Here is a 20,560-nt window from a genome sequence, read left to right on the forward strand (position 1 = left end):
TGAGTTAAAATATAAATACTTTGTTGTGGTTCACAAGGCTCTTGCTCTCTTAGCTTCTCTCTTCTTTGGGTCAGTGGGTCAGTAGGTATGACTTTTTTTTTTTTTTTTTAAAAAAATTACCTAACTAATTAATTATGTTAGTGTATATAGGTGTTTGCCTCATGCATGTCTGCACTATGTCTGTGCCTGGTGCTTGCAGAGATCAGAGAAAGGTGTTCGATCCCCTGGAATTGAAATTACAGACATTTATAAACTGCCATGTGGGTGTTACACATCAAACTCCGGAAGAGTATCCAGTGCTCTTGACCACTGAGCCATCTATCCAGCCCCTTACAGAGCCAGGATAGTGCCACACACCTTTAATTCCAGTGCTTAGGGGGCAGAGGCAGGTGGATCTTTATGAGTTTGAGGCCAGCCTGGTCTATTAACACAGAGAAACCCTGTCTTGTAACCACCGCTTCCCCACCAAAAAAAAAAAAAATCTGCCTTTTAACTTTGAGCACATCATACGTGCTGTCTTGGATACTGTTCTGCTGTGAAGAGACACCAGGACCAAGGCAGCTCATAAAAGAAAGCATTTAATTGGGGGCTTGCTTACAGTGTCAGAGGGTGAGTCCGTGATTATCGCGGTGGAGAGCAGACAGGATGACGCTGGGGAAATAGCTGAGAAGTTTGTGTCCTGATCAGCAGGCAGCAGGCAGAGAGAGGCACTAGAACTAGTGTGGGCTTTTGAAATCTCACTGCCCACCCCTAGCGACACACTTCCTCCAACAAGGCCCCACCTACTTACTCCAACAAGGCCACGCCCACTCCAACAAGGCCACACCTCCTCCCACAAGGCTACTCTTCTAATCTTTCTCAAAAGGTTCAACTGGAAACTGCTCATTCAAACATGAGCCTATGGGAGCTGCTGCTTTTCCAACCCCTGCACCTGCTTGCTTCTTCCTGTTGTTTCTTTCTCTTCCTTTTACTAAGCCAGCTCCTCTTCCTTTGATTCTCAGATTATAACTTTCTCAGAGAGGCCTTGAGGTCAGAACCATGTCTGTTTATAAGCATATGTCCTCGTTTAAGCTATATGAATTCTATCCTCTGAAAAGATATTAAAAAAAGAAAAAGAAAATCTTTTGCCAGGCATGGTATTACACATCTTTAACTATAGCACTTGGGAGGCAGAGGCAGTTGGTTCTCTGAATTTAAGGCCATCTTGGTCTACATAGTACATTCCAAGACAGCCAGGGCTACACAGGGAGACTAAAACAGACGGACAAATAAGAATAAACCTTTTACTTTACAGAATCTATTTGTCTGTCTGTCTGTCTGTCTATCTTTCGGGCATAGTCTCATTAGCCCAGGGTGGCCTACCTCTGTCTCCTGAGAAAATTTACTTTTTCCAGAAAAAGCAAACAATACAAAAGTATAGATTTTCTTTTAGCACTTCCCTGATCTCATTGTCAAAACAGATAATTACTGTTACATGTGTGTCTTATGTTGTGTCAGATCTTTTCAAGGTGTATACTGATTTTTTATTTTTAGGAAAAAAATTTGGAGATGTTGACAGATGTGTGGATTGCTGCGTGAATTAATACTATAATTATCATTCCTCTGGTTAAATTTCTTCTTTTTTTGTGTTTCTGTAGGATTCGTTCCTGAAATGTAATTTCTGAATTGAAGAGTAAACATATTTTAGACATTGGTAGCTAGTTCCAAATTGCCTTGTAGAAATTGTTTTCCTTGAGCCTGTAGGGAATGAGCCCAGCGCCTCATCCATGCTCTGGCAGGAACTCTGCTCTAGGACTGCACCCCTAACCTGCCTGTAACATGTTCTATGTGTGTATATGTAGGGGTCAGTTCTATACTATCTCCCCACCCCTTGTCTTTTTAAAGACAAAATTTCTGTTACTCTGCTGGCCTCAGCTCAAACTGTCCTCCTGCCTCAGCTCCCAAGTATCTGAGTTAGAAGTGCACAACACTGGACCCAGCTTAGACATTTACTTTAGAAGTTTCCTGTTTGTTTGTTTGTTTGTTTGTTTGTGGTGTTGTGTGTGTGTGTGTGTACCATGGTGCACAAGCAGAGGGCAGTGAACAGTCAGGAGTCAAGGCTCTCCTACCGTATGGGTCCCAGGTATTGAACTCAGGTTGTCAGGTGTGGTGGCAAGTACCTTTACAGTCTTGCTAACCAAAAGTTCACTATTCCAAAAAAAATTATATTTATTTTTTATGTTCATCAGTGTTTTGCCTGCATGTATGTCTGTGTACTATGTGCATTCTTGGTGGTTCTAGAGGTCAGAAAAAGGCATTGGATCCCCAGGAACTGGAGTTGTGGCTGCTGTGAGCCTCCATATGGGTGCAAGAGCAGCCAATGCTTTTAACCAAAGAACCATGTTTCTAGTCTTCCAAAGTTCACTTTAAAAAGAATGTACTTATAGGGCTTCTGATTTAAAAAGTAATATAATAGTTTATACATTGAACTTTTAGGTTTATTTTAAATTAATATTTTAGTTAATGTACAAAATAATAGGTTGCATATGACATTTTCATGTTGTTCCTCACTCATACTTGCCTAAGTACCACCCTTCCGCGATACCCCACCCCTGTCTTGCTAGTCTCCTTTCTCCCCACAAATGCCTGTCTTCTGCTTTCATGTTACATGCATATGTGTGCATAAACAAGTGTGTGTGTATATATAATGTTATATATATAGATAGGTAGATGATGTATATGTTACCTTTATGCCATAATTTAACCAATTTTTTCTTTATATAAGTACATTTTAAAAAATACTTGTTCGTGTATTGGATTATGCTTATGCACATAAGTGCCTTCAGAGGTCAGAGGCCATGGCTCCCCTAGAGCTGGAGTTACGGGCAGCTGTGAGCCTCCAGACGTGGTGCTGGGAACTGCAGGTGCTCCTAACTGCTGAAGTGCCTCCAGCCCCATCTAGGCTGTCTCATGTTGTTTTTATAAGCAGGATGCTTTGCAGATCTTCACGCTTAGCAGTGTTTTTCCTCAGTGCCTTTTCAGAAACAATTCTAGAAAATATTCTGGACAAGAGTCTGAAAATGTAAGGCTCTCCCTCCATTTTACCAAAGTACTTTACAGAAAAATTCCAGGTTAGACTTTGTGAGTAGTTTCAGTGCTCCCTTTTCCTTCAGTCTGTTACATTTAAAAAAGAAAACCAGACTGGTGAGTTCTGATTGGGTAAAGGTCCCTTTCCAGTAAGCCTGGTGGTCTGTGTCCAGTCCCTGGAACCTACATAAAGGTAGAAGGAGAGAGTGGATCCCAGGTTGTCTTCTTACCTCTGTACACACATCAGATGGAGTCACTGGGTTAGGAGTAGGTGGGAGAAGAAATCAAATTTTAAAAAAGAAAAACCCTGTTTGCTTAGAGCAGTGCTGTTTAGATGATCAAGTAAGATAAGAGTTCTAGCTGTGGTTTAGAATGGAAAGTGAATGTCAGCGCCCCACGTCATGGACTGCATAAATAATCTCATTCCTCACCGTCCGTAGTGCACTCCTATGCTCATTACCATTCAGTTTTCTTTGATTCTTCTCATTCATCACAGGTCCTTGTTTACTGCCTCTTTATTCTGTCCCCTACATTTTTCTGCCTAGAGACCAAATGAGAGAGTGGATACTGCACCAGAAAAGCCAAGAGAAGAGCCAGTGCTTAAAGAGGCCGTCCCGGTGAGTGGCTTGTTGAATACAGTGACCAGGTACGATGTCAGGGCTGGAGAGATGGCTTAGCAATTATGAGCTCTGGTTGCTCTTTCACAGGACCCAGGTTCAATTCCCAGCACCCACATGGTGGCTTCAGTTCCAGAGGATCCAACACTCTCCTCTGACCTCCAGAGGCATTAAGCACACATGTTACACATATGCATATGTTACTCATATGCAGGCAAAATATTCCTGCACATGAAGTAAAATAAACTTAAAACAACAGCAGACGAGGTGCCAGCGTAGTGACGTTTCTTCTCAGTGTGCCATAAAGCTCCATGTCCATCTTTGTGTCAGAGGTTGCACTGGGAAAACCTTGAGCTTTTAAGGAATAGGTAGTTTCTAAATTTCTACGAATTATTTTCCTTATAAAAACCATGATCATTTTGTTTTCATTGGACTCTCAGGATGCTTCATCATTAATCTGGCCACAGAAACCAGTACTCTTGTTCTCAGTATTTGGAATGGACTTACTATTTTTTATTTATTCTTTTTTTTTTTTTTACTAGTTGTAGATAACTGACATCAGAGAAGAATATAATTGAAGGTAGTTTTTACGCTGTAGGCGCTTTGTGTGTGTTCCTGTGTGTGAGCATGGTTGTCTGCCACAGTTTGCAGCTTGGAGGTCAGAAGACAGTTGTGTGTATCCTTCCACCTTGTTGCAGATAGGGCTTCTTTGTTGTTTGTCCCTGTGTTTGCCAGGCTGTCTGGCCCATGAGCCCTTCTCATCCCCCTTAGGAATCCTGGGATGAGGATGAATGGTAGCATACCTGCTTTGTGTGGGTTCTGCTCCTCATGCTAAAGTGACAAGCACTTTACCCACTGAGCCATCTCCCCAGCTCCTGTAAGCACTTGGAATGTACTTTATACATAGTTCCCTCCTTTCTTCCCTCCCTTCCTCTTTCTCTTCTGATGGAGTTTTGTGACCTTTTCCTGTAGGTTCAGCCAATACTGTCTTCTGTTCCAACAACAGAAGTGTCCACTGGTGTTAAGTTCCAGGTTGGTGATCTTGTTTGGTCCAAGGTGGGAACCTATCCTTGGTGGCCTTGTATGGTTTCAAGTGACCCCCAGCTTGAAGTCCATACCAAAATTAATACAAGAGGTAAGAAAATTAGTAAATAGATAACAGTTCACAATAAAGAAAAGTGACTTCAGTGTTGTATGTGAATGTAAGAATATGCGATAATCTGACATAAAATATGTATCTTTATCGGATTTTTGTGTATTATTGTTATGTGTTTTTGATACTGTAGCCAAGGCCGGCTTTGACCATCTAACAATCCTCCTGGCTCTGCTCCTTAGGGTTTTCTCATTTTTTTAATGACAAATGAAATAATTATGGTTGTTTTATACTGGCAGAGAACTTTTGTAACTGATATCTTTATTTTCTTACTATGTAGCCCTGGCTAGTCAGGAACTGGCTATGTAGTTCAGGCTGATCCTGCAACTCAGAGAGAGAGAGAGATGCCTACACCTTCTGAGTGCTAGGAAAGCCATATGTCATCATACTCAGCCCTTATAATAACTGTTAAAAATGTTTTTACATATGCATGTGTGTATGTTTATATTTGTATGTGTTGGTGCCACAGAGACCAGAGGAAGGCATCAGATCCCCAGGACTAGGGATTAAAGCGAGGGCTTTGCACACATTAGGTGAGCATTCTGCTACCGAGTTTTAATACCCCTTGTTGTTTTGTTGCTGTAGATTTCCTTTTGTTTTCAATAATGCATGTGTATTGGGACCTGTGCCCCATGTACCCACAGAGGCCAGGAGAGGGTGTTATAGACAGTTGAGAGCTGCCTGGTGCAGGTTCAGGGAAGCAAACCCGGGTCCTCTGTAAGAGCATCATGTACCTTTAGCCATCTCTCCAGCCTCCTCAGCCACAGACTTTTTAATCTGTGAACCTACCTGAGGGGTTATCTTAATTGCGTTAGCTGATGTGAGAAGATCTGTGTGTAGTGTCAGTTCCTGAGCATGGTTTCAATGGTACATGAAAAAAGTGTAGAAAACCAGCCAGTGGTGTTTTTCAGTGGATAAGGGCCTTTCCTGCCAAGCCTACGAACGTGAGTTAGATCTTTAGAACCCATATGGTGGAAGAACAGAACCAGCTTTCTGGAAGGAGAAAACTGAAAAGATGTCCTCTGACCTCTGTGCTACCCACTACCCAGTGATGAATAAATGAATGAATGTTTTGTTTAGTTTCTTTAAAAAAAAGTCAAAGTGGAGCATGGTGTGGTACATCCTTTTAATCCCCGCAGTATGGAAACAGATGTAGGTAGATCTCTCTAGTGACTTCCAGTTTACAAAGCTACATAGCAAGACTCTGCCTCAAAAATAAGTAAATAAATAAACAAACCAAAAACAGAAATAGAGAATGTGAACCAAGCACTAGCATGCATTAGCTCCCGCTTTCTGTTCTTGGTTGTGGCTGCAGTGTGAGCAGTTCTCCAAAGTCTGCTGCTCTGACTTCCCTGCTCTGCTGGACTGTAACCAGCAATTGGGAGCCAAAATAGCCCTCATTAAATTGTCCAGGCTGGTCTTGGACTCACTGTGCAGTCTAGGCAGGCTTTTGGACTTGTGGTCCTTTCACCTCAGCCTTCTCAGTAGCTAGGATTACAGGTCTGAGGCATCATCCCTAGCTCTTGGGTTTGTTTGTAATTTCTTTCTTGCTTACTTGTTTTAAAGACTCCAGTCTTACTGGCTTTCCTATTTCATTTAAAAATGAAAGCATATTAACAAGTGATTGGATATTTTATATGAGTTTAATGTATAGGCTAAGCCTTTTTTTTTTTTTTTTTGAACTATGCTGTGTTTTATTTTGTTTTGAATAGGGTCTCATTCTGTAGAGTTCAGGCAGTTCCCAAGCTTATTATCCTTCTCCTCCTAATTCTGAGTTCAGGGATTACAGATTTCTCTCAGCATGCCTAACGTGGTTGATCATTAGCTCACTATGGATTCCTTTGGGAATCATTGCCACCCAAACAAGCACTTTTCATATTGAATTTCACTTGGTGCTTTACCCTCTTCTGTTTCACTGATAGCTCTGAATACACTGGGAAGGCCAGTGTATTTGCTAGGACATAGGACTGTAACTGTGCCTACTTACAACACATAATCTTAGTTTACAATGTTCAGATTAATAAAAGTTATATTCTCGGTGTATTTTATCCAAACATGATATTTGGTTTTGACCAAAACATGATGTGTAATAGATTTCTAAGATTCTCCCACCTGTTAGTTCTTAGTTCAAAGAAACTTTGGCTTGTAACTTAATTTCAGGGTACTTGCTTTATAACTCTGCTTTGCCATGTGTTGAATTCTTCATTATTTGTGACAATTTTGCATCTTATTCTTTTGACATTAGACTTCCTTCTTGATTCTGTTCATTATCAATGAGAAGAAAAAAGTGTCTGCTTAAACCTAGCGAATCAGACTTGTGGGTTTTCCCGTATTGGTGACACTGAGCAAGACTCTGCCTAAGTATAGTAGGTAGTGTGGCTTACCGTCTTTCATTTTGTCAGTTTGTGCCGATTAAAGTCTAGGAGAATAGAAGTGGGGCAGGAATAGTTGTGTGCAAGGTACTGTATTAGGTGGTTCTGCGGTGTATTTTCTTAAGAATTTTTGTTTGTCTGTTTTGGAGGCATGATCTCATGTAGCCTAGGTTGGCCTCAAACTTGCTATGTAGCTGAGGATGATATAAAACTTCTGATTTTCTTGCCTCTACCTTCTGCTGGAATTAAAGTCATTTGCCACCGTACCTGCTTTAGTGGGCCCTGGGAATGGACTCGGGGTTCTTTGCATGCTAGGCAGATACTTTACCAGCTGAACTACATCTCCTACCTACCTAGCGAGCATTTTCTTCTGCGATGCTCACAGCAGCTGCAGGGAGGTATGTCCTGTGTCTCAGAAAAGTAGGCTCAAAACCATCTTACTTTATAACCCTTGCTCTACAGCTCTTAGCAGCTGAGTCCATGCAGTCATAACTCAGAGGCGGTTGGGCCTAAGGGGGCATTTACAGAGAAGACTGTTAGGTCAGACTATGGGAAGTACTTTGGAACTAACCTTCTTCCTTCCTTCTTTCCTTCCTTTTTTTTTTTTTTTCCCTTTTTCTGGTTTTTCGAGACAGGGTTTGTCTGTGTAACAGTCCTTGCAGTCCTGGAACTAGTTCTGTAAACCAGTCTGGCCTTGAACTCACAGAGATCTGCCTGCCTCTACCTCCCAAGTGCTGGGACTAAAGGCATGTGCCACTACCACCTGGCCTACTTTGGAACTCTTATAACTCTGTGAATAGAGAAGAACAGGGCAGGATTATCCAAGAGATGAAATACATGTATACAGGTGCCCTTGGCCGCTCCTGTCCCCTGGAGCTAAAGCTACCTGAAGAGTCTTGGGAACGGAGCTTGGGCCATCTGTAAAATCTGTAAAGGCAGCTGCATTCGTCACTACTGAGTCACCTCTGCAGCCCCAGGAGCTTTCACATTTAATTCATTCATTCATCTACTAGTCAGATGCTCCCCGGGCAATTTTCTACTTCAGTGTTAGAAAATTTGTTTATATTACTCTTAGTAATTTGAAAATATAAAATTTAAATATCTTTCATGCTTTGATTAAAAGCATGATTTTTTTGTCTTTAATATTTAAAGCCTAATTGCTTTATTGAAATATTCATATAATATACAATTTAATCATTTATTTATTTATATTTATTTATTTGAGGCAGGATCTCATTATGTAGTTCTGTCTGGCCTGGAACTCCCTGTGTAGACCAGGCTATTCTAGAATTGCCTGCCTTTGTCTCCCAAATGCGTAAAGAGATCTGGTACCCTCTTCTTTCATGCAGGTATATATGCAGGCAGAACACTGTGCACATAATAAATAAATAAATATTTAACAAGAAGAAAAACCAATAAATAAACAAATAGATAATAACTCCTTGCAAGAGTGTGTTGAACAATGTTTAGGCTATATTTTTATTTTAAATTATATTTCTTCATTTAGTTTTTTTTGTTGAAATTAAATGCTTTTTATATTTTAAAAGTATTGTATATTGATTAAGGAAGGCCAAAACTCTATGAGTATCTATGACAGAAACCAACAGGTATCCATCATCTCTTCTTACATCTATGTAAATTCTATTAAAATTTGAGAGGGGCAAGCCGGGCAGTGGTGGTGCATGCCTTTAATCCCAACACTTGGGAGGCAGAGGCAGGAGGATCTCTGTGAGTTCGAGGCCAGTTTACAAGAGCCAGTTCTAGAACAGGCTCCAAAGCTACAGAGAAACACTGTCTCGAAAAACAAAAAACAGCTGGAGAGATGGCTCAGTGGTTTAGAGCATTGCCTGCTCTTCCAAAGGTCCTGAGTTCAATTCCCAGCAACCACATGGTGGCTCACAACCATCTGTAATGAGATCTGGTGCCCTCTTCTGGCCTGCAGGCATACATGCAGACAGAATATTGTATACATAATAAATAAATAAATAAATAAATAAATAAATAAATAAATANACATGAAAGCTTTTGGGGCTGGAGAGTTGGCTCAGAGGTTAAGAGCATTGCTTGCTCTACCAAAGGTCCTGAGTTCAATTCCCAGCAACCACATGGTGGCTCACAACCATCTGTAATGGGGTCTGGTGCCCTCTTCTGGCCTGCAGGCATAGACACAGACAGAATATTGTATACATAATAAATAAATAAATATTTAAAAAAAAAGAAAAGAAAAACAAAAAACAACAACAACAACAAAAAAAAAACAATTGAGAGGGGCTGGAAAAATGACTCAACAGTTAAGAGCACTGGCTGCTTTTCTGGAGGACCCAGGGTCAATTCCTAACACTAACATACCATCTTTAATTCCAGTACCAGGGGATCTGATGTCCTGTGCGGGCCTTCTTGAGTACCAGGCACTGGTGCTGCACAAACATACATGCAGACAAAACACCCATATTTATAAAATAAAAGTCAATTTTGAAAAATTGGAAGTAATTCTTTTTCTCTCTGCATGTTTGTAACTAACAGACATGGAAATGAGTTTCTTTGATATAAGGGTTTCTCCTGGGGAGAGAGTTGATTTTGTTTTTGGAGTGCCTCACTATGTTGCCCAGGCTGGCCTGGAACTTGAGGTCTTTATGCTTTCAGAGTACTGTATCCTATGGCACCTACTTTTCCTCTATATGTATGGAGATGTGTTTACCTGTGCGCACACCAAGCTGGAGGAGGACGTGGGCTATCTCGCTGTCCATCACTTTCCACCTTACTCCTAAGAGTCAGGCTCTCTCAGTGAAGCTGGAGCTTATCTGATAGTCAGAAAGCCCCAGCAGTCCTGTCTCCACTTCCTACAGCCCCGGGTTACAGGCACAGGAGGCCATGCCTGTGTTGTCACCAGGGGGTGAGGATATGACTCAGATCCTCATGCTTGTGCTTGCAGCAAGTGTGTTTATCTGCGGAGCCATCTTCCCTTTTCTCAGCCTCATTCCTCTGCATGCTTCCTCTTCCCTTCTACTCTCCATCCTCTCTCTCCCTTGTCCCTTCTTCCCTTCTGTGACAGGGTCTCATGCAGCCTTTACTGACTGCATACCTCTAATGCATAATTTGTTATATAGACCAGGCTAGCCTGGAATTCACAGAGACATTCTCTGCTTCCTGAGGACAGGGATTAAAGGCGCATATCTCCCACCAGCCTTCCCATGTTTACTAACACTGGCAATACTTTTGTTATCTATTTATTATTATTATTTTTAAATATTTTATTTATTATGTATACAGTGTTCTGCCTGCATGTATACCTGTGGACCAGAAGAGGGCACCAGATCTCAGAGATGGTTGTGAGCCACCATGTGGTTGCTGGGACTTCAACTCAGGACTTCTGGAAGGGCAATCAGTGCTTTTACCCTCTGAGCCATCCATCTCTCTAGCCCCTATTTATTATTTTTAAATTTGTTTCATAGGCAGGGTTTCTCTGTATAGCATGGCTGTCCTGGAACTCACTATGTAGACCAGGATGGCCTCAAACTCATGAAGATCTACTTGCTTCAGTCTCCTGAGAGCTGTAATCAAAGGTGTGTGCCTGGGTTAGCAATATTTTTAAAGTTATAAAAGTACATAGTTTTATCTTTGCATTATTTTATGCAAAAAATCTTTATGTCTGTGAATGTTTTGCCTGCTTCTATGTCTAAGAACCATATGTGTGTCTGGTGCCAGAAAAGAGGACTGCGTCCATGGAGTTATAGACGGTTGCGACCTGCCGTGTGCTGCTGAGAACTGCGTGCTCTTAGCTGCTCTGCCATCTTTCCAGCTTCTACTTTAAAATCAATTTTTTAATTATTTTAATTAAAATTAAAATTAATTATTTTAAAATTCGGGGTGTGGGTATGTGTACCTGAGTACAGGTGGCACAAGGTTGGAGGTATGAGATTTCCCCTGGAGCTGGAGTTACAGGTAGTTATGAGCCGCCTGACATGAGTTCTGGAACAGACTCCAGTCCTCTGGAAGAGCAGTAAGTGCTCTTCACGAGCCAGCACTCAGTCCCTGCATTATTTCTCATATATGAAAACACTTCTTCTACAGATACAACCTTTGACAGAAAGTTTAGAAAATTTTGTCAGTTATTCAGAGACGTGTGTTTGCTTTTTGAGTTTTCATGTCTTCAGGATTTATCTTATTTTCTTTTACTTTTTTAGATTTGTGGGTGAGAAGAGCTGGGGCCCCTATAAGTGCTCTGACATTGAGCTACACCCTTAGTCTTTGCAGAGGCTGATGGATCTGTGAGTTTGAGGCCAGCCTGGTCTACAGTGAGTTCCAGGCCAGCTAGGGTTACAGAGAGAAACCCTGTCTCAAACAAACAAACAAACAAACAAACAAAATTAATTCCTGTTTTAGTGAGTCATGTGGATCTTTTGTATATTGACACATTCCTTTGTAGCTTTTTCCCTCCTTTCTTTTTGAGGCAGATTCTATGTAGCCTTGGCTGTCCTGGAACTCTCTATGTAGACCAGGCTGGCCTTAAAGTAAGAGTTTCACTTCCACCTGCCTTCTGAGTGCTAGGATTAAAAGTGTGTGCCACTGTGCCTAGCAGAGTATCTGTTCTAAATTACCACTGCTTTTCTCTGGAGTTCTCTCCAGGAGGCGAAGGCAGGTTTCCCAACATTCTGATAATTACCTGAAAGGTCAAACCGTATTCTTGATAACAGTGTTGTTTTCCTTGTAACAGGAGCTTGTTCTTGAGAGACGCCTGCCACCTGCCCATGTTTGAATAGCGGCCGAAAGGCACTTTTTCTAGTGACTGTGACTTCCGTCTTCCACCAAATGACCATAATTAGTGCTTCCCTCAAGGCAGCCTTCACTGTCCAGGGTGCAGGAGTGTCTCATTCATTGCTTTTGTTAGCTAATTACACAGAGTATTTAAGAGGCATAGATTCAAGGCTGAAATGTAGGAAAATTAATCATTTTTTCTGATTTATCGAGGACATCACATAAACCTATCGTTTTTAAAAATTGCCAGTGTATAGTGGAGAAGCACCCAATCGCGGGGTGTGGTTCTGCGCAGTTCATATTGTAATGCTAAAGTTTTATCTGCCGTTGCTTTTGTGTCTGAAGTGTAAAAAACGAAAGCAGTGATATTGTTATCACAATACTATAGAGGTCACAGGACCCCTGAAACAGTCTTATGTTTATATAGCTAGAAAGATGATCTGATCAGTGCTTGGCTCTTAAAAGTACAAGAAGACATGTAGTTTTGGAAGGAAACATTGTGTATTTATAGTCCAAATTGCAAAAATATTAGAGACAAGTAAAAATTATGTACTCAAAGTAATAAATGGGGTGATTAGCAGAATTTCACATTTCTTTCTCTTAAAACTTGCTGCCCTGATTTTAATCATGTGGAATGATTTGATAGTAGCCATTAGTATTGAAGTTACTGAGTATTGTAGTGTATCTTTGGGTAACTTAAAATGTCCAGCTTTTGATAGGAATAAATGCTGAGAAAACTGTGTTTTGTGGTGTGGGGGGAGAAAAGGAAGGGGAACTGGGATTAGTATGTAAAAAATAAGAAATTTAAAAAAAAACTGTGTTTTAAGATTCCTTTGGCAAATTATATGTGGATTTTTATGTCCTAACATAGTATGAACTTTTACTTACAGGTGCCCGGGAATATCATGTACAATTTTTTAGCAACCAGCCAGAGAGGGCATGGGTTCAAGAGAAACGGGTCCGGGAGTATAAAGGTCACGAGCAGTATGAAGAGTTACTAGCTGAGGCAACCAAACAAGCCAGCAACCACTCGGAAAAACAGAAGGTAACTGACAGCCTAGAGGGTGTGGTTTGTCTAGTTCCTTACATTGGAGATGGAACCCAGCGTCCTTCCCGTGACAGACAAGCAATCTACTGTTCAACTATACCCCCACTGTCCATTGACACATTTTATAACTGGGCAGAGAAACACATCTCCATAATCCAAGCATTCATTCATGAGGCAGAAGTATCACTTCAAAGTTTGAGGCCAGCATATAGCAAGTTCCAGGCCATTCAGAGGTACATAGTGAGACTGTGTCTCAAAAAATGTAATAAATACATAGTTGTATATATCATGAACATTATAGTACTATTGAAAATTGTCAGCTGAGGGTGCACCTCATTTGGTAGAGTACTCGCTAGTGTACTTAAAGGCCTGGCTTAGGTCACTGGCACCACATAAATGGGGCATGGCTACATATCCAGTAGAGGTGGCAGGATCAGAACTTCAAGTTTTGCCTTGTAGAGTTTAAGGGCTAGACTGGGTTACCTGGGATCCTCTCTCAAAAAACAGAGACCAACTTTAGGGTCTGTGGTGAACTGATATGCACATGTCCGGTAGGGGTTAGATCATGATGCTTACCTTGCTAAGGATTTTAAGTAATTTTTCTGTATTAGTGTCTTCCCTTAATTCTTCTTTATTCTGTTAACAAAGCTACTTTATCAAAGATTTTAAAATTCTTGAGAAGAGCCAGGAGCATGAGCTTCTGTAATGCCAGCATTTGGAAGTCTGACAGAGGAGTCCCAGATTACAGTCGCCCTAGGCTACACAGTGAAACTATTTCAAACCAAACCAAATAAATAATAATAAGTCTAATACCTTCTGTGAAATAAGTGTTGTTGAAAATATTGGTGTGTTTATTTAATCTTCGTAAAAATCCCTATAAGGTACATATTTTTCTTTTTTTCATATCAAGAAACTGAGGTACAGAAAGCTTCACTTACTGGTTCATTTTAGGCCATTAGAGTTATAGAACCAGGGAATAGAACAGAAGTCATAGAACTTCAATGCATTTGAAGTGGTGGTGGATATTTCAACTTGAAATGGATTCTCAGTATGTCTTGTTGATTTCTTATTTATCTTTTTAGTTTGGTTATGTTTTATTTATTTTATGTTATTTGCATATATTCATTGTACCTAGTACTAGGTTCCATAATTTTTTTTTTCTTTTTGGAATTTTGAGACAGGGTTTCTCTGTGTAACAGTTCTGGCTGTCCTAGAACTTGTTTTGTAGACTAGGCTGGCCTCGAATTCACAGAGATCCACCTGTCTCTGCCTCCCGAGTACTGGGATTAAAGGTGTGTGCCACCACCGCCTGGAGATTTTTTCCAAGTATATTATGCAATTAATGTACGTCTTTTATAATTCAGAAATTTCTAATTTTTATACTTTTAAAAGCTACATCGTGGCTAGGAGTGATGTCACGTGCCTTTAATCCCAGCATAAAGGAGGCAAAAATAAGCAAGTCTCTGAGTTCAAATCCAGTAAATTCTAACCACTACCAAGAAAAACACCAACTTTGATCACAAGCTTTTAAAAAGCTCTTCTCCTCTTCCTCCTTCTCGTTGTCCTTCTTTTCTTCTTTTTGCTAAAACAAAAAACAGAGTTCAGAAGCATTGGTTCCTTTGGAACTGGAGTGACAGGCAGTTGTGAGCTGCCTGCTGTGGGTACTGAGAATCAAACTCTGGTTTTCTGGGGGAGCAGTACATGCTTCCACCCCCAATCCCTTTTTGAGTGAGACACGGTCTCTCCCTTTGGCTATTCTGAAACTCACTATGTCCTTAAACTGCCAGGCTGGCCTCAAACTCACTGAAATCTGCCTGCCTCTGTCACCGTCTCCCAAGTACTAGGAATAAACAAAATTCAATACATAAAGGGGATTTTAATTAATTTTTTCAGACTTATATTTTAAGGATTTAATCATTGTCATTAACATTTAGCATATACTCTACCATCTCATAGTCTGACTCCTAAAAAAAAAATTTATCTTTTTGTTGTTGTTATTTTTTGAGATAGGGTTTCACTAATTAACTCAGTCTGACCTAGAATTTGTATTGTACACCAGACTGACCTTAAACTCCCACAGATCTGCCTTTCTGTGCTTCCTGAGTCCTGAGATTAAAGGTGTGTGCCACCATGCCTGGCCCTATTGTTATATTTATTTTGTGTGTGTGTGTGTGTGTGTGTGTGTGTGTGTGTGTGTGTGTGTCAATCACATGCCACAGTGTGTATGTGGAGGTCAGAGGACAGCTTGGGGAAGTCGTTTTTGTTTCTTTCCTTTTGCCATGTGGGTCCCAGGGATGATTACTAAGGCCAGTACCGTAACCTGCTGAGCCATCTCTCTGGCCCTCTGTCTAAAACAAACAGTTCTCAGTCGCTTTGCTCAGCACTTTCAGTTAGCTTCTCTGGTCATCTCACACACTTTTATTCAGAGCTTTCTGACCTCCTGCCCGCCCAGACTCTTGTGCTCAGCTGCCATGGAAAGGGATTTAGGGTTTGTTATCACCACCCCATCCCCTCAACAGGCATGCTTTTCTTGTTGTGTTGTTTCCTTGGGTCTTCTTTCTTTTTATTCTATCAGTGTTTGTGTATTGGCATAGACTGGCCACACATCTCCAGGTCCCCACAGTACCTGACTTGCTTGCCTACTTCTGGAGAAAATAGCAGCTTTGCAGTGATATGGTTAGTGTCCAGGTTTATCAGCCCTGAAAACAAGTCATTTCTGTAGTCTGTCTTCTTTCCCTTATTACTGTTGAGTAGTATGATGTGGAAGGACAACTCCTCTTTGGGGTGTTCTTCAGCAGAGTAGTCAACAAAAAAAATGTAAATAAAAACAGATCTCATGCCATTTAATAGAGTAATACTAGCTTATTAATGGCGTGCACGGGTCAACACATTCCATTTATTTGTCTTGAGAATCTGAAGATTTTTATGTGTACTTAAAAAAATTGCAAGCTGCCTAGAAAATACACATTAGTTTTAATGTGCCTATTGGACTAAAGAAGATATATAAAATTTCACATAATGCCTGTATCTTTTTTTATAAAGATTCGGAAACCCCGGCCCCAGAGAGAACGTGCCCAGTGGGATATTGGCATTGCTCATGCAGAGAAAGCATTGAAAATGACTCGAGAAGAAAGAGTAGAACAGTATACTTTCATCTATATTGACAAACAGCCAGAAGAGGCTTCATCCCAAGCAAAGAAGAATGTTACCTCCAAGACCGAAGTTAAGAAACCCCGAAGACCAAGATCTGTGCTGAATAGTCAGCCAGAACAGACCAATGCTGGGGAGGTAGCCTCCCCACAATCAAGTACTGACCTTCGGAGGCAGAGCCAGAGGCGGCATGCCAGTGTGGAAGAGGAAGAGCCACCTCCTGCTAAAATACCCTGGAAAACTGCCGCCGCCAGGAAGTCCTTACCTGCTTCCATCACAGTGCACAAAGGGAGCCTAGACTTGCAGAAGTGTAATATGTCTCCAGTTGTGAAAATTGAACAAGTGTTTGCTCTTCAGAATGCGACAGGAGATGGGAAGTTTATTGATCAGTTTGTTTATTCAACGAAGGTACCGCTTGTTCTATAGGGGTTTGGGGAATGGGACTAAAGAAACCACTTAATGTAATTTAAATGCCCTTTGGATCCACTGCATTTGAAGCATACAGTCTCGTTTACTCTGGGCAGAAAGCTGTGTTCTTCCCGCTTTCCTCTTGCAATGCTCCCATCTGTAGTCAATTAATCGTGAACAATGCAGTCAGGATTGAGCTTAGCTCCTGAAAGGCATGGAAAAACCGGCAGTTTGCCTGTTTCTCATTTGTAGAGTTAGTTTTTCTTTGTTGTAAAGTATGATTTTTATTAAAACTTTTCTTTTATCTGAATTGTTAAAAAAAAAACTACTGGAATAATTGTACTTGCTGATCTGTTTGGTTGTACTGGCAGTAGCTTTTTTGTTTTGTCTTAATTTTAACTACACAGTTCATTTAACTCAATGTACCTAAGCATTATTTCAGTATGTAGTCAGTACAAAGTGGTTGGAGAGCTGCTTCCTGCTTTTCTCTCTCATCTGAGTCTTTGGAATTCAACATATAGCCTCTTCCACCCACCTCTCTAGTATCTTATGTAGCCCAGGTTAGCCTTAAACTATGTCGTTGAATACAACCCTGCAGCTCTGATTCTCTTGCCCCTACCTAAGTGCTAGAATTGCCACATGCAGCTGGTGTAGGAGTCATACACATTAGACAAGCTTCGTACCAACCGAGCTGTGTCCACCAGCCGTGTTTTTAACATCTTGATGGAGTCTAACCACACGTCAGGTGAACCACTTGTGGCTACTGTGTTGGATTATGTAAATTTAGTGAGGATTTCTTGCATTAAATCTGCACATTGTGAGTTCCTGTTAAAGAATGTACTCCCCTGATCGAGTGGGCTTGGTAGCATGTGCCTGTCATTCTAGCACTCAGAAGGCAGAGGTACAAGGCCAGCTTGAGCTACACAGCAGAACCTTATTTCAGAAAATAAAAATCTGGGCTGGTTATGCCTCCAGGCCAGGACTCCTCCTAACAGTGGTATCAATACCTTGCTCGGGGCTTCTCTAAATCTAGCTTGAAGCTGTTTGAGTAAAGACCACATTCAGCTTGGCCTTGCTGAGCCAGCCGTTTTGTTAGATTCCTGTTAGATTTAGAGACATTCCACTACTCTGTTGGTCCTATACTGATGCGTAGTGAGGAAAGGGCAACTAAATGGTATGGACCAGCTTCTAAAACCTCTTTCAGCCGACTCTGGGTTCCACTTAAGGCAGTTAGTCTTTGACTTGAAGGTGTCAAAATTTTTTTTTTTGTAACATTGGAATAGGTATGTACCTCACAACCCACTCCACAGTTAGGGATTTGTGATTTTGATTTAGGTGCATCTCATGCATGTGCATATAAAGAAATTCTGTGTTTCTTTTTCCATCAACATACGCACATATAAATAGTTGATTGAAATTATAACAATGCTTCATCCTCAGAAACATTCTTAGAAATACTAAGGGCACCCTCCCCATCTGTTTCTGCCTGTGGGTTTAATTGGTTTCAGTAGGGCTCAATTCTCCAGAAAAGCTTAGTCTAGTTTCCACTTGACTGCTCCATTTTCTTTTTCCTTTACTTTCTCCTTCCGTCCTCTCTTCCGCCTTTCTCATTTCCTTTCCTTCCCAGAAGAGAGTGTCAGATCTCTGAGCTCTAAAACTTTGGTGTTGGGTCCTGGACAGAACTCAGTCCCTGAGGGGAGCAGCAAGTGCTTTTAACCTCTGAGCCATCTCCCCAGCCCCAGTGTGATTCTTTTGATAGGAACATTTGCATATTGTTTGAACGCGAATTGCCTTTATTCTTAGAGCTAGTTTATTTGTTTCTGAATGAAAATCCAACCCCCACAAAACATACCCTAAAACTATTAAAGGAAATTCAAGATAAAATTGATCTTTTGGGGCTAGAGAGATGACTCAGCCCTTAAGAACATTCGCTGCTCTTGTAGATCTGGGTTCAGTTCCAGAGGACCCAAGGCCACATTCTGCTCTCTGCAGGCATGCATGTGGTGCACATACATGCGGCGCAACACTCAAATACATAAAATGAAAATAAATAATCTTTAAAAACAAATCGTCTTATAACACTTAAAATGGCTCTTATTTCAATACCTTTAAAAAAACCTAAATTCTTTTCTAATATGAGTTGACTGCACCTGCTGTCTGCTCCGTGTGACATATTTGATAACATTTTATAAAAATAAATGGCATATTTCTTTAAAGATAGTCTCATCTTAAAACACACTGGCCTTTGTACCTTTGTAACAGACTTCAAATGACAGTGGTGTAATGAAAGAAACTGTTCAGGCTAGGGAACTGTTCAGACGAGGGATTGCTTTGTTTTTGACAGAAAATGGGGTGATGCAGGTTCATTTATTAAGGGTATTTATCACCTGCACTTAAAACAAACAGTTTTCATTTTTCTCTCAAGTGATCTCACTGCATATTTTAAAATACATCTGATGACTTAATAAAAATTTTTCTGATAACAACTAATCATAATTGACAATACAAGTTTGAGAAAATTATGATCATGTTAATTAATCCATCTTTATAAGCTCACGATACTATGTGCCTGCTAATCGCTTGTTTTTTTTTTTTTTTTTATTCTGCCTCATTTTAAAGGGAATTGGTAACAAAACAGAAATAAGTGTCAGGGGGCAAGACAGGCTTATAATCTCTTCACCAAGTCAGAGAAATGAGAAGTCAACCCAGAACATGTCATCTCCTGAGGCAACGTCTGGTTCTGCAGGTGGGTATGACCGAGAGGTTCCTAAGCAACTGTCTTTATTGAAGGTGAACTATGATGGGTGGAAACAGTTCATAATGGCACATATGCATAAATATTTCATAGTGAGAATCATTACTTTGTATGCTGATTCTGTAACCCCAGTCCCAGAGGATCTAACTCCTTCTCCTGGCCTTCACAGGCACCTGGTACACACATGGTGTACACACAGACATACATGTAGACTTATTACTCATCCACATAAAATTAAATTTAAGGATTTTGATTGTAAAAATAAATATTTAGTTGAAAAAAAATGGGTCAGAACTAGAGCGCTTTATTCATAGTTCTTTTTCCTACAGGAATTTAAATACTAGAGTAGTTCCATAATTAAGAGTATAGCTGTAATTTCTATGCTGAGTATGTAGTATGCATGTAATCCCAGCCAGAAGAAAGCAGCAACACCCAGCTCTAAATAAATAAATACATACATGAATACATAGAGGAGAGAGAGCGAGGCTATGCACTGTAAGCTTGTCTGAGTCCTTTCTCTCCATAGAGCAGAGCTTGCTCGTCCAGCATCACAGACACCCTCACCATTTGCCCCTTTCTCCTCTGTGCGCACTGTCTGTAGCTCTGGGCCCAGGACCTGGCTACTCTGATGTGACAGACCCCTAAACTGAGAACTGAGCACAGTCACTCTTCCTTGAAAGAGAAACACCTGAAGCAGGGAGTGGGCAGCAGAGGCAGGTGGAGCTCTGTGAGTTTGAGGCCAGTCCCAGGCCTGCCAGGACCATACAAACAAATGAAAGAAAATAACAACAAAACACAGAGAAAGAAAAGCTCCTGTATTTAGGTTGTGCCTTTGGAAGATTTAAGGCTATGTTTTGGTTTAAAATTTTAATTCCACTTATTTACTTGTGTGTGTGTGTGTGTGTGTGTGTGTGTGTATACGCGCACGTGTACACATGGCATGGCACGCATGTGGATCTCAGAGGACGACCTGTGAGAGTCAGTCTCTTAGTGTGGGTCCTGGGGATCAAACTCAGATCAGACCTGGCAGCCTGCGTCTGGATTCACTGAGCCATCTTACCTGTTTAAAGCTAATTTTCAAAAGGACTTACAGTGTATCTTAGTTTAAACTGGTTATCTGGTAGATTTGTGTCACAACAACAGAACTCTGTGATTGATAAATGAATATTGTTTCTGTAGTAGTGCCAGTAAACACAGAACCTTAATCTCAGTTGAAGAGACTGCAGTGGGCATCAC

At 40.8% G+C, this 20,560-nt stretch overlaps 1 protein-coding gene across 5 annotated transcripts in view; it reads left to right on the top strand.

Moving 5' to 3' along the window:
• Nucleotides 1-20,560, top strand: part of Nsd3 (nuclear receptor binding SET domain protein 3) — a 101,054-nt gene that overhangs the window by 38,333 nt on the left and 42,161 nt on the right. For all 5 annotated transcript variants that reach the window (XM_050146760.1, XM_050146759.1, XM_050146761.1 and 2 more), the window contains exons 3-7: nucleotides 3,612-3,683; nucleotides 4,656-4,818; nucleotides 12,854-13,008; nucleotides 16,054-16,569; nucleotides 19,189-19,315. In XM_050146760.1, coding sequence (XP_050002717.1) covers nucleotides 3,612-3,683; nucleotides 4,656-4,818; nucleotides 12,854-13,008; nucleotides 16,054-16,569; nucleotides 19,189-19,315 — 1,033 coding nt within the window. The remainder of the gene's footprint in view (nucleotides 1-3,611; nucleotides 3,684-4,655; nucleotides 4,819-12,853; nucleotides 13,009-16,053; nucleotides 16,570-19,188; nucleotides 19,316-20,560) is intronic.

The sequence above is a fragment of the Alexandromys fortis genome, unplaced genomic scaffold (genome assembly GCF_014885135.2).
Source record: "Alexandromys fortis isolate MF-2015 unplaced genomic scaffold, M_Fortis_MF-2015_v1.1 scaffold_55, whole genome shotgun sequence".
NCBI lineage: Eukaryota > Metazoa > Chordata > Mammalia > Rodentia > Cricetidae > Alexandromys > Alexandromys fortis.